Source organism: Scomber japonicus, chromosome 8 (genome assembly GCF_027409825.1).
Source record: "Scomber japonicus isolate fScoJap1 chromosome 8, fScoJap1.pri, whole genome shotgun sequence".
NCBI classification, from domain to species: Eukaryota; Metazoa; Chordata; class Actinopteri; order Scombriformes; family Scombridae; genus Scomber; species Scomber japonicus.
Window position 1 is genome coordinate 1,829,290 of NC_070585.1, and position 13,998 is coordinate 1,843,287.

The 13,998-nt window shown below is 44.5% G+C and overlaps 1 protein-coding gene across 1 annotated transcript; it reads left to right on the forward strand.

The window, feature by feature from the left end:
* The first annotated feature begins 237 nt into the window (after positions 1 to 237).
* On the forward strand, positions 238 to 3,077 carry LOC128363470 (putative nuclease HARBI1). The gene is made up of 3 exons (XM_053324470.1): positions 238 to 351; positions 1,978 to 2,787; positions 2,874 to 3,077. The coding sequence occupies exons 1-3, from the start codon at positions 238 to 240 to the stop codon at positions 3,075 to 3,077; spliced, it is 1,128 nt and encodes a 375-aa protein (XP_053180445.1).
* The last annotated feature ends 10,921 nt before the right edge of the window (positions 3,078 to 13,998 follow it).

The window sequence follows — 13,998 nt, forward strand, 5'->3', positions numbered from 1 at the left end:
GAACACAACAGTGGTCCCAGTCACCCCCTTCACGGTGAGCCCCGACATGGTGAAAGGAATCCCAGACCACATCCATTCCCCTACACCGCGCAGCAAGAGCAAGGCGCCAACTTTTTCTTGTCATGTTTTTAGATTTTGTGAAATGCGGCAAAGAGCTCCAGGCTTTCCAGCCACAGGACTGACGTCCTACTCGGGTGTTCCAGAGGAGGAAGGGTCAAAATGTGGAAACGCTTCACGATGTTGCGTGTCATCCTTTCGCCTTCTAGAAGCACTTGTCCCAATTCTCCGCCATATTTTCTGCCCGCTCCGCTGCCGTCATTCAGCCTTCAGACTGGAAACGGAGAGCATCTGGTAAGTGTAAAAATGACTTAATACTTATCTAAAGTGCTTCATTTATTAGCCGAATATTATGCACTGTTAAATAAAAATATATGATTTAATTTTGCTTCCCATCGTGACGTTATTCCACCTTTACTCTTAAATGGCTGTATTGCTAGCTGAGGTTTTGCCACCAATGACGGCGCGGTCTTGCTAGGACCCGCTATTACTTGTAAAGTGCACATAATGTCTTTCTTCCATCATTTAACCTCTTAACGCACGCTGTTCCGTATATGGGACGGGACGGATGTTAGGAGGTAGCCACACGTTCTTCTGAATGTTTTAAACACCAACCCTTAAACATATATATTCATGCCATACATTGTTGGAAAGCTTAGATTGTCCTGATTCATTCAAGACCGCTCACGACTTATATGGTTGCTCACAGCCGTAATAGTATTAGCGATTAGCTCGGCTAGCCCCTGAGCTAAGTAAGAAAAGCTATAATGCTACATACCTTCAAAGTCTTCCCTTTATCCACAACGATCATCTTATGACTCAGCACTTTCTGTACAGCTCGCCAAATATCCATTCTTGTAAAATATGAAATCCGTTTCCATAAAACCGAAATACTGTCCTCAATATGTCCATGTATTTAGTCCAACTAATAACAAACCATATACGGTCCATTCAGGTCATTTCCTGACCTGCACGTCCATCTCAGAGTACACGTGACTAGATGGCTGTGTCTCAATTCCGACCCAACTGCGAGGCTGCATCCTCGAAGCGGCCTTTGCGGCCTTCGAAGGATGCAGCCTTCTGAGGAACCTCCGAAGGCTGCATCAACCGTTGTGAAATGAGACGGTCTAGCCTTCGAGGCATTTCCTGGTTGCATCACCAGCTGTTCCCGCCCATAAGACGAGAAAGACATCTCGACCGACACACGGTGAAAAAGCAGACAAAATAACAAGAGAGAAGAAAGGAGAAGAATAAAGGAAAGGAGAAGAAAGAAGGAAAACACACAAGAAAGACAGAAAGAAAGAAGAAGAAAGAAGGAAAACACACAAGAGAAAGAAGAAAACTGACAAGAAAGTAAGAAAGAAAGAAGAAGATGACGGACATTGAAAAATGTCTTCTTTTGTTGTTGACCAACTTTTTAATGGAGGAAGAGGAGAAGCTCCGCCAGCTCTGTCTCCGCCGCCGCCGGCTCCGTCTCCGCCGCATTTTATTATATATTATGCATCTAAGAGGGGACCGAGAGGTAAACCTGTTATTTGAACCCACAGTAATGTTATCATGATGTTATCGTTAGCTGGTTAACAGTTAGGGTAATTAACATACCAATGCAATACCTTAATGCTAGACATATAAACTGTAGATAGGCACATACTGCCATATAACCTGAACAATTCATGAATAGTTAAAGAACCCTGACCATAATTTAATATTATTTTGGCATGAATCAAAACTAGATAGACTGATAAGTGGATCGATATACAGGTTAAGCGTTATCTATCAAAGCTCTAAAATGAACTAGAATTATCTTGGAATGACTTTACTGGAATTATAACTGAAATTATATTATTAACCAGAATTATGTAGCTATTGTTTAATTAACAATTTTTCTTCTCCTGTTCTTCCCCTCCTTTCCCAATCCAGACCAGACATCCCTACTGCAGGATCAACCTGGCCGTGCCTGTCCTGGACAGATTTCTTAATAATGGAGACACCAGGCAGGGTTTTAGGCTGAGCAGAGAGTCCCTGGCAGTGCTGCTGAACCTTCTCCACCAGGATCAGAGACATGGATTGGGTGCCACAATAGAGACCTTGGTGTTCCTTTTCTGGCTGGCGAGTGGGGCATCATACAGGGTGGTCTCACGGGTGTTTGGGATGCCTCGTTCCACTGTCCACCGCATCGTCCACCGAGTTACTGGGGAGGTGGTGGCCATTCGCCACAAGGTCATCCACCTCCCAAAGACCGCTGAAGACCTGGCGGCAGTAACTCGTGGGTTTGCAGGGCTGGCAGGACACAGAGCCTTTTTAAAGGCTGCTGGAGCGATGGACGGCTGCCATGTCAGGATCAAGCCACCAAGCGGCCCTGATGGTCACTGCTACCTGAACAGGAAAATGTTTTCATCAATTATCCTTCAGGCAGTTTGTGACCATCAGGGCCGCTTTGTGGACGTGTACGTGGGCTGGCCGGGGTCGGTGCACGACTCCAGAGTACTCCGGCACAGCCCACTGTACACACAGGCGGCTTACCCTCCTCCAGGGCACTTCATCCTCGCAGACGGCGGGTACCCATGCCTCCAGCATCCACTCCCCCTCATCACTCCCTACAAGCGACCACTGCAAGGTGTGGGACCCCAGCGCTTTAATGCCCATCATTCCAGGGCACGCTCTATCATCGAGCGTGCCTTTGGAATGATGAAGACCAAGTTCCGGGCCATCTTCTTTAAAGCGCTGGAGGTGCATCACACAACAGGATTCTACTTTACCTTTGAGTAGGCTACTGAAGTGCATCACAATTAATGAATACGTTTTTTACATTGCAGGTCATAACAGCATGTGCCGTCCTGCACAACATTTGCCTGGGGGTGGGTGACATCATGCCCCCAGAGGATGAGCTGCAGGACGCCATGGAGGAGGATGAGGGGGAGAACGGGCTGGAGGCCGCCAGTGGTGCTCTGTGGCGGGAACAGCTGTCTGCGGAGGTGTCTGCCCTGGAGGAGGTTATCCCTGACCACGACTATCTTTAGTTGGCAAGTAACATCATTTTAAAGCCATTATTCCTGTTTAAAGTGTTTTGTAGATAGTTTTGTTTGTTGTAATAACTTTATTTTTATTATTATTATATTATTAGATTACAATTCTTGCCTCTTTCTTAAAAATTCTTAGTGACATGGCAGCCGTCGATCAATTCAGCCGTGCAAACCCACTTGATGGACGATGTGGTGGACAGTGGAGACCAGACCCCCAAACATCCTGAATACCAGCCCAGATGATGTCCCACTGACCACAGAAGACAAGGTCTTCATTGTGGCATCCCATCCAGCCCAGCAGCACTGCCAGGGAGTCCTGCTCAGCCTATTACTGTAAATAATTGGGAAATTGTAATAATAAAAATAACATAATAATAATCTGTAAATAGTTCTTTCAGATGTAATTTTGTAAATAGTTCAATGTTTCATCACTTCATAATAAAACAAAATATTTAATCCCTTGTTCTTCCTGAACAGTAGCACTTTTTTTTGTTAACCCTGTTATAAATTGTACTGAAGTTGTAAATACTAAATGGAATAGACGTGTAACAATGAACAATATTTTTTATTTAATAACAACATAAAACATCAAAATCTTCACAATCAAATAATAAATAAAGAAAAATCATGAATAAACACAGTTCATAAATAAAAATCAAATTAAACACATCTATATAGATTTATATTTATTTTTCTATTACTTTTTCCAGGAGAGAGAAGAGCCTCTCCATCCTGTCTTTCCCCTCCTGCTCCCTCCTCTCCTCTGCCTCATTCTGCCGCCTCATGTCCTCCTTTGAGGTCAAGGAGGTCATCCTCCCTCCTCCTCTTCCTCCTGGGCCCTGGCTGGTCCTTGCTGCTCCCTGGCTGGCTCTCCTCCTCCTCCTCTTCACCCTCCTGCTCACCCACTGTGGCACTTGGCCCTGATGTGTCCTCACGGATGGAGGCAATGAGGACAGGGGGGGCAATAGATGGCCTCTGCCCCAGTACCTCATCCATGAGGACAAACCACGGCCAAGTGCCAGCAGTGGGCTTGCCGCTGGCCCCCTCCCCTGTCCCTGGATATTTGCAATCCTAAGGCAGTGGAAATCAATCATGTCAGCAATTTTCAGCAAAAGTATTTAGTAACAGTAAAACTAATCCAAACCTGTAGGCTACCTACTTTATATTTTCTTTTTAAATTGTCCCATTTTTTTTTGGCCTGGTGGGGCTGGACCTTCCCCTCCAGGCCAATCTTTTGTAGTATTGCTCTAAACACAGAGGGAAGCAAGAGAAAAGGTAAACATGAGATCACATCAACACAGGGATGCAAACATTAACAAAAATGGACATCAGCCTTACCTCCATCCCGCCGTGGTGGAGTTTTTGGCCCCCGTGAACAGGTGGTCATTCTCCCCACGTTGCTTGATCAGGAGCTCGGTTTGCTCCTTGCTCCCTAAAACAAAAATAAAACAAAATGTAATGTAAAACGTTTTTTTTTTTTTTACCATGTCAACAGACAAAAGGGTTCTAATATAGCTAAAGATTATCATAATAATGATAATAATGAAGTGTAACATATAATAGTGATAATCCCAAACGTAGCTCTTTCTTAAAATCTATTATATTTGTTCATCTTAGTCCATTTATTTATATATATATATACATATAAGTCAAGTAATAAAATATAAGTAATTAGTAAAAGTATAAAAGTATAAGTAGTAATAAGTACAAATAATTAAATAAAACAAACCAATACTTACACTTGAATGAAAAGTCTTCACCTGTTGGTGTCCCCATTGTTGTGTTTCGCGGCACTGAACAGTGCCGCGCAAAGGATCTTGGGATTTGGGAGGCCGCGAAGGATAGTAGCGGTGCATCCTCGAAAAAGAGGGAAAAGAAGGCCGCATTTCAAGGCTGCATTTGAAGGAGTCTTCAAATTGGGACAGCCTTCGCACGGCGTTGTGACATAATCGCCCTCTAAATGCGCACTTCGAGGATGCAGCCTCGCAATTAGGACCAGATTGGGACACAGCCGATGTTTACGACTGTGAGCCTCTCCTGCTTCTGACGACACCACACACAAGCCAATCAGTGCTTAGGATTAGGCAGTACATGTCTCCAAAGCCAATGAGGACATGTGACCGACGACAATGAGGACATGGCTTTGATTGACTGCTGTTCTAGCCTATGGAAATATTCGGTGAAATGAAGTTGATAATCTTTTAGCCAATAGTCTGAGGTTTCCAACGGTGTATGACGCTAAGCTATCAGTTTGTCTGTCCATAAACAAACTCCAAGCGTAACCGGCGTGCGCCCGGTGCGTAAAAGAGTTGAACCATATATCATTACGCACTCGTCATTTTGGTACACGGTTGGTTCTTCTTCGACTTGACATATGACTTATACCAAAATAAACAGATAGATAAATAGATAGATATGGCCAAACAAAAAAATATGGTTATATGTAGTAATAATAATAATAATAATAATAATAATAATAATATGATGTCAGCTTTCATTAGAGACCAGGATTTTGATTGTAGGGAAAGGGGATGTGAAGTTATAGGTGTTTGATTGTGGTAATACAGCTTTGGTAACCATGGTAACCAAGTGTCCATTTGGAGTCTCCAAAAAGGACCTGAGGAAAACGCATGGACATACCTGTTGAAAAATAATTCTGAAAAATTCATCTTTTGGTCTTTTGACTCCAAATTTGGACTGCATGAAGCCAAGACCTGTGGCTGTGGCCTCATTGTGTCTATATCTCGCTGAGAGGTCCCTGACCCCTAACCCTGCCCCCCCCAACCCCCAACCCCCAACCCTGAGAGGTCCCTGAATGTCTGTACACATGTCTTTGTAAAGGCAAACCTATGGGCGAGTAAACAACCCCATCATTGTAACCTCTGCCACTCTTTGTCAGTAAGTCACAGAATCACACAGACACTTTTACAAGAATCCTGAGAGTGTTTCCTTTCCAATGATACCAGACACATCTCTGAGTCTCTAACTATGTGGGATCTGTGCTGCTCACAACTTGGGCATGTCGTTTAGGCTAACAGCATAAAAAAATAGGGGCGTGTATTAAGTGGTTAAAAATAATTTTAATTTTAAAGAAAACCAGTGTAAAGAGAGGAGAAGCACGGCTGTCCCTCATTATAGAAAAAATTGGTGACAGAAAATTTTGTGCCAGATAATTTCGTGAAGAAAACCAGTATAAAGAGAGGAGAAGCATGGCTGTCCGTCATTATATAAAAATTTCGTGACAGAAAATTTCGTGAAGAAAACCAGTATAAAGAGAGGAGAAGCACGGCTGTCCCTCATTTCTGAGCTGGCTGTGAAAGGGAAAACATCTCTCCACTTAACATTGACTCTCATTGCTTTAATTCTACGGTGTGCTACCGCTTGAAAAAGACCTATAGAAGGTCGAAACGTCGCGGCGTACGGCACACGAAATATTTAATTTATTTTATTCATATTAAAAAACATGAAAAAAATAAAAAAATGGCTAGGTGCTCTGCACCACATCTTTCTCCCATGTTTCAAAGCAGCCTTACTGAAGCCACATTACCATATGCTGAATAAGCATGAGGACTTGACTAGTGATGGGAACGGCAGTTCTTTTTACTGTACTGAATCTTTAGAATCCGTTCATTAAAATGATTCGTTCAAAAGATTCGTTCATCGAATCGTTCAGTGCTCTCCAACTCCCTGAACTGATAAACAGCCAAATAATCCGTCATTCAGTTCATGATTCAGCCCTGAGGTTCACGTTCACTTACTGAGGGACGGTGCGTTCAAGGACTATATTATACAATCATTTGCGGGAGACGCAGCGCTGCTTATACATGCACTAAAAATATTACACAGTGAAAGTGTCCTCTGTGCACAGTAAAATAACATAACATGATGCTACACTGATGTTAGCAACACAGCGCTAATGTTAGCAGTACATGTACTGAACGTGAATCAACTCCTCAGCCCTCAGTGCCCTGAGTCAGTGAGTGACTGACACAGCGTTCACGTACTGTGCTGAAAGTGGCGCTGTGTCAGTCACTCACTGACTTAGGGCACTGAGTGACTCTCACTCACTCTTCTGTCTCCTCTCCTCTCATTACTTTATGTGTGCCTAAGTCCATTACGATAATGGGGATGGGGGCGTGTGTGCGTTTGTTTTCGTTAGCCGTCAGCTTGGAGAAACTGATGCTATTGGCATGAAAGCGTATCCCCGCGAAGGGGAAACAGAATCACTCAGAGTCAGTCAAAGTGTTGTCGTTCACTGAGTGATTTGTTCGCAGTGAACGGGTGAGTGAGTCGCGGCAGTTCCACTCCCGACCGGCAGCCATGCTCGCGGCTGAGCTCAACTGAACTGAACTGAGAAAGGAACGAATCAGTTCATGAAGTGATTCAGTTCACTCAAAAGATTTGTTCGTTCGAACGACACGTTCGCGAATGACACAACACTAGACTTGACCAAATACAGTCCAGATGGCATCCGTGCCCTCAAAAGTACTGTAGGACACACACTTGGCTATGTAGATAGTGGGTACTACCTACTGTTGACCGTTGTCCCGTCTGACAGAACAGCACCAGACACAAGGCTGTTCAGAAAGGACCTCTACAACATTTTGGCAACAGAGTTGCTTAATGAAGTGACTGGAAACTTCAGACAGTTACTTTCCAACCTGTCCCCAAAGGACATGAGCAGACCCACTATCCAGAAGCACGTCTCTCATGACACAAGAAATTACCACGTGTTGTTGCAGGATTCCCAATTCATCCAGAATCTATTGGACCAGGCAATTGAGAAGGCCAACAGCTGCTACTTCATGAAAGTGAAGGTCTTTCTCAATCAGTTTCGCCAAAAAGATCCCGAGCCCCTGGAACTTTCAGACCTGGCTAACCCATCATCTGTTAGGTCAATGTCTGTCCACATGGCCTACAAGGTTGTGGCCAGCATACGCGTAGATTACGGGGGGGACGGGTGGGATATGTCCCCACCACTATTTATAATTTGAATTTTGTCCCCACCACTTTTAAAATGTGCAAACCAATTGCGACCAAAAAAAAATCCCCACATACTCAACCGAAATCGTCGAGTCTAAATCATGCGATAGGCGCGCACTATGACATCCTCACTGCATGCACACCTGCCTGGCTGTGTGTGGAGCAAATGAGCGGGAGGGGATTGTGATCATCAGTACCTCATCCAGTGGAACCTGTGGGCATTCATTCCAGCAGGCCTACTACACTTGACAGTTGGCAGGCCGTCTATTTTCTGGACGGCAGCCTAATGCCTAGCAGCTAGTTGTTTTACAGACACTTTCCACCCACTTCGCAGCAGCATTGAAGACTACAAGAAAGTCGACTCCTCAAAAATGTACAAGGTAATTATTCCTAACAGTTTGTTTGTAACAATGTTTCCTCAGAGCAAAGGCAAGCTAGGCAAGACCACGTTGTAGCCAAATTGTTTGTGGTTACAGTTATCTCATTTGGAGTGAGCGAAAGTGAATAACATTAGCTGCTATCAGTTTGTGTAACAATGTTTCCTCAGAGCAAAGGCAAGCTAGGCAATACCACGTTGTAGCCAAATTGTTTGCTGCGCCGGTTAGGCTACAGTTGACTAATTTGGAGTGAGCGAACGTGAATCATATTAGCTGCTATCAGTTTGTGTAACAATGTTTCCTCAGAGCAAAGGCTAGCTAGGCAAGACCACGTTGTAGCCAAACTGTTTGCGGTTACAGTTTAATTAATTGGGAGGGAGCCTATTGTAGCCTTACACAATAGGCTGAAACAAGCCAACGGTAAAGTCACCGACCGATATTTTTGTTTATTGTTTTCCTTGCATGTTGTCGACCTTATGTCTGCTAGAACTCAGGGTGTTGCTAAAGATCATAGAATACTCTGTTTTTTCCTCTCTGGAGTAGTAGGGCGAGGCTACAGCCTTTTGACCGTTGTGTGGATTGACACCAGCTGGATGACTGAAGGGTCTATTTAAAACAGAACAAAGTGAATGACTCTTGTTTACTTATGACCAAAGACGGGTCAGTTAACGATTTTATTAATTGGATAGAATTAGGAAAACATTTTTTTATATATATATATATATATATATATATATATATATATATATATATATATATATATATATATATATATATATATATATATATATATATATATATATATATATATATATAGTTGAAATGGATTTATTAATGATTCTGAACCACACTGAAATGTTTAATTAGCCTACTGTTAAACATTACCAAAAGTATTGTGAACCAAAATTAAGAATGTGCCAGAACTGAACTTGGGCCTATATTGTGTGTGTGTGTGTGTTTTTCTCTCTAGGTTGGATGGAGAGCTAAAAGTGGCCAAAAACATGCACCCGCCTTTCAGATGTGCCAATGAAAGCTGTCGCTATTTCTTTTTTGTCCAAGGCCTTCAGTCTATCCCTGTGGATGTGGCAGGCTGCAGTGCTGTTGAGCCTCAACTGGGTCATTGTTGCCCTCAGCCAAGTCTTCAGCCGTCGCAGAGCACTGAAGCTCCTTTCAGCCTCACAGGATGAAACCGGGACCACAAGTAGCAGTCTCACCAGAGTCTCCACCTGTGAGAAGAGCCCTCTAACCTCTGGTGGCATGCCTTGGAGAATTTGGACAGCTTCTTTGCATGAAGTGTAGGTGTGATTGGCTTTAAACATGGCCAGTTGAATTTGAAGTGCCTGTAGGTCCAGTTCTGGGTACAAGCTCGCCACCATATTGTTTCCTGTAAGCAGGAGCTCCTCCAGCTTGACCAGATTTCCCAGGCTGACCTGATCGAAACGGTCATGAAGTTGGGTGGTCGCCATGTCAATGGCACTGAAGAACTGGACCCGGATATACTCCTGGTGTGGCAGGAGTATGGTGCTTGGCAGGACCACCATATCTACTGGATGGCATTCGGACATGAGGTGGCTGTATTTGCTGGAGGTCCAAGTTTGCGGCAAAATCCACAGCTTTGTCATAGATGGCCATGAATGCAGCATCGGTCCTCAAAGACAGAAAGCCCTGCCTAACATAGTCAACGGCTTTGAGCATTCCACTGATGGTCTTCCCTCTGGCCTGCAAACTTAAGTTCAGCCCCTCCAACCTTGTGATAAGTTCTTGACCCAGGAGAAGGCCAAGAACAGTGTTTCCCTTTTCCAGCCTCTGAAGAACACCATTAGCTCGAGAGGGAGTGTTGTAGTGTTCTCGTGCAGTGTGTCAAAACTCTGACTAAACACCAAGTTAAACCATCGCCAATGAAGACAGAGTCGTAGTAAGGTCAACCATTTACTGTCACACCTCTTCATTAACATGCTGGTGAAAACTGTGAACAAACCATACAAAATATTCAGTATCCGTGTTTTTAACTAAATATGACATTGCACGACCATAAACATAGATTTACATCACTGTATGCACTTTAAGTAGAAGTTAAAATGTCTACTAGCATGTTTCTTAGCTTGTAAATAAATGTAAATAAACTAATCTTTAACCACTTATCAAATCTACTATTTATCAAAACATTACTATTTATCTCTTTTTAACATTCTAAACATTAAATAAATGAACTTACGGCATTGCTTCTATGATGCTTTTTAGCGGACAGAGACAGATTAAATTCAGAGCATGCATAAGATGTCTGCCATGCTTTTCTGAGCAACCAGGGAGTGAACATAAACAGGAAATGAGCTATCAGGAAGTGACTTGACAGGATGTGAAGTCATCAGTAATCAAATATCAAAATAAGTCTTTCTTAAAGACAAGTTAAACTTAAGAGAAGATGTCAATACATTGTTTTAACTGAAACAAACACAAATAATCATTCAAAGGAGAAATTTGTAAGAAATAAAAGAATGCCTTAGAGGCAGCACACTCCCCGTCTGGCCTGCATGAGGCCACTTAAACTTAAAAACTTAAGGGAGTCCATAACATCAATCTCTATCTCAGTCTTTAGGCAGAAGTAAAACAACTTCTGCCGCTGGCCTTAGAAAGGCCTTGCCTTGGTCAGTTGTCTTCACCTGGACCTTTCTTACATAACCATCGTTCCCGGGGAATGTTGCAATGATCATAGCCATGGGCCAGCAGTTACGAGTGGTCTGCTTGTCCCTAAGGAGAACGAGATCTCCAACTTGAAGGTTTCTGCGTGGTACTGTCCACCTTTGCCTTTGTTGCAGAGAAGGTAAGTATTCTCGGCTCCAACGGGTCCAAAACTGGTTAGCCAGTGCCTGCACTTGTCTCCATTGTTTTGAATAAAGGTCTTTATCAGTAAAGTCTCCAGGAGGAGGTGGAACTCCTGATTTCTGTGTCAGGAGCATCGACGGTGAGAGGATGAAAGGTTGTTGCGGGTCTGCAGACACAGGTAGGAGTGGACGTGCGTTCAAGATAGCCGTGACCTCCGCCATCAATGTGCAAAGCACCTCGTGGGTTAGGCGAATCTTTTGCTGCAAGAACATTGAATCAAGGATTCTTCTGGCAACACCAATCATGCGCTCCCATGAGCCTCCCATGTGGGAGGCATGTGGCGGGTTGAAGTCCCAGATGCATCCCTGTTCACTAAGGTACTTCTGCACCTTTTTGTCCATCCCCAGCTCCTTGCAAGCTCCAACAAAGTTGGTGCCACAATCAGATTGAAGCTTCTTTGCAGGGCCTCTAAGTGCGAAAAAGCGCCTGAGAGCGTTTATGCAGCTGGATGCATCCATTGACTCAATCACTTCAATGTGAGCAGCTCTGGAACTTAGACAGCTGAACATAATGGCCCACCGCTTGCTCTCTACTTGTCCTCCTCTGGTGCGTCTGGCAGTAATGGACCAAGGCCCAAAGACATCAAGCCCCACATATGTGAAAGGAGGGCAAGTTTTGAGTCGTTCAGGTGGTAGGTCAGCCATATGTTGCTCTTCCAGCTTCCCACGCAGTTTCCGGCAGGTTATGCATTTGTGGAGAACTGAATTGATTAGCCTTTTGCCACCCAAGATCCACAGTCCTGCCGCCCTGACTGCTCCCTCGGTCAGGTGACGACCCTGGTGTTCCACCCGCCCATGGTGATGTCGTATGAGCAGTAGGGAGATGTGGCTATCTTTGGACAAGATTACAGGGTTCTTTTCCACAGGTGTAAGGTGGGAATGCTTTAGTCGGCCTCCGACACAAATTAGTCCATCCTCCAAGAATGGGCTGAGTTTTCGCAAGGGGCTGTCTTTGGGTACCACTTTGCCAGCTTGAAGGGCTGACACTTCTTTTGCAAAGGCCGCCCTCTGTGCTGCTTTCAGGATAACATCCTTTGCTTGGTTCATTTCATCCACAGTGCGTGGCAAGTAACACTTATGCCATCCTCTGCATGTATCGTTTTGGTTTGAATTTTTGTAGGACCTTGCCATGTGGATAAGAAATGTCACTCCTCTCACTAGAGAGTTGAAGGTGGAAAAATGTTGAAAGCGATCAGAGGTCAGTACGCATTCTTCCAGGTAAGTAATGCAGGTCTGCACCTGTGGTCGAATTTCTGAGTCATTTTCAGGTTCAATGAGCTCAAAGTTCTCAGTAGTTCGTGTGGCCTCTGCCGATAGTTGACGTAGAAATGAAGGTCCTGTGAACCAAGAACTCAGTCCAAGGTGGGACGAAGGTAAGGACCTCGAGGCGTGGTCTGCTGGGTTTTCATCTGTGCGTACATAATGCCATTGTTCTGGTTTGGAGGATTGACGGATACGTTGCACTCTATTGTGGACATATGTATAGAAACGTTTTGTCTCGTTACAGATATACCCGAGCACCACTTTACTGTCCGTATAAAACCTGACAGAGTCCAAATTAAGATCTAGTTCTTCTCTGATGAGATCTGCCATCTCCACGGCAAGAACAGCAGCGCAGAGCTCGAGCCGTGGGATGGTAGGCTCAGATTGGGGTGCCAGCTTGGCCTTGCCCATAACAAACCCTACTTCGACCTTCCTTTCTTCCTGAACTACTTTCAAATAAGCCACAGCACCAACAGCCATGGTTGAGGCATCTGAGAATACACACAATTCTGTGTGCACTGCTTTGCGAAGTGAGGTTTGTGTGTATGTGCGAGGCACATGAAGCTGTTTTAAGTCTTGGAGAGAATCTCTCCATGCTTCCCACTTCTTCAGCTTGTCTTCTGGAAGGGGAGCATCCCATTCAGATGGTTGAGAGGCCAGTTCCCTGAGAAGGGCTCTTCCCTGGATTGTGACAGGTGCCAGTAGACCTAGGGGGTCAAAGACACTGTTGACAGTAGATAGGACTCCACGTCTAGTAAATGGTTTACTAGCAGTTGATGTTGCGTAGGTAAATGTGTCTGACGTGATCTCCCAGAGTAAGCCTAAGCTCCGCTGTGTGGGTGCCGTTTCTCCATTGAAATCTAGGTCTTTGATGACTGGAACACAATCCTCTGGCGGGAAAGCTTCAGTCACTGCCTGACAGTTTGACACAAATTTGTGCAAGCGGAGGTTCGACTCGGCGAGTGAGGCTTGTGTACGCTGGAGTAGGTCAATAGCCTCTATCTCTGATGGCAAAGATATCAAGCCGTCATCCACATAAAAGTGCCTTTTGACAAACTTCACTGTGTCAGCACCATGCTTCTGGGCACCTTCTTCAATGGCTCTTCGCAGTCCATAGATGGCAACAGCAGGAGATGGGGCATTGCCAAAAACGTGGACCTTCATTTGGTACTCGATAACTGGCTTACTGAGGTCATTGTCCTGGTGCCACAAAAATCGGAGGAAGTTGCGGTGGTTTTCTTGCACCAAAAAGCAGTGGAACATCTGCTGGATGTCCGCCAGGATTGCAACTCTCTCCTTCCTGAAGCGTAGGAGGACTCCAAGGAGAGAGTTATTAAGATCAGGGCCCGTGAGAAGTGTGTCATTAAGAGAGACACCAGAGTACTGGGCACTGGAATCAAAAACTACCCTGAT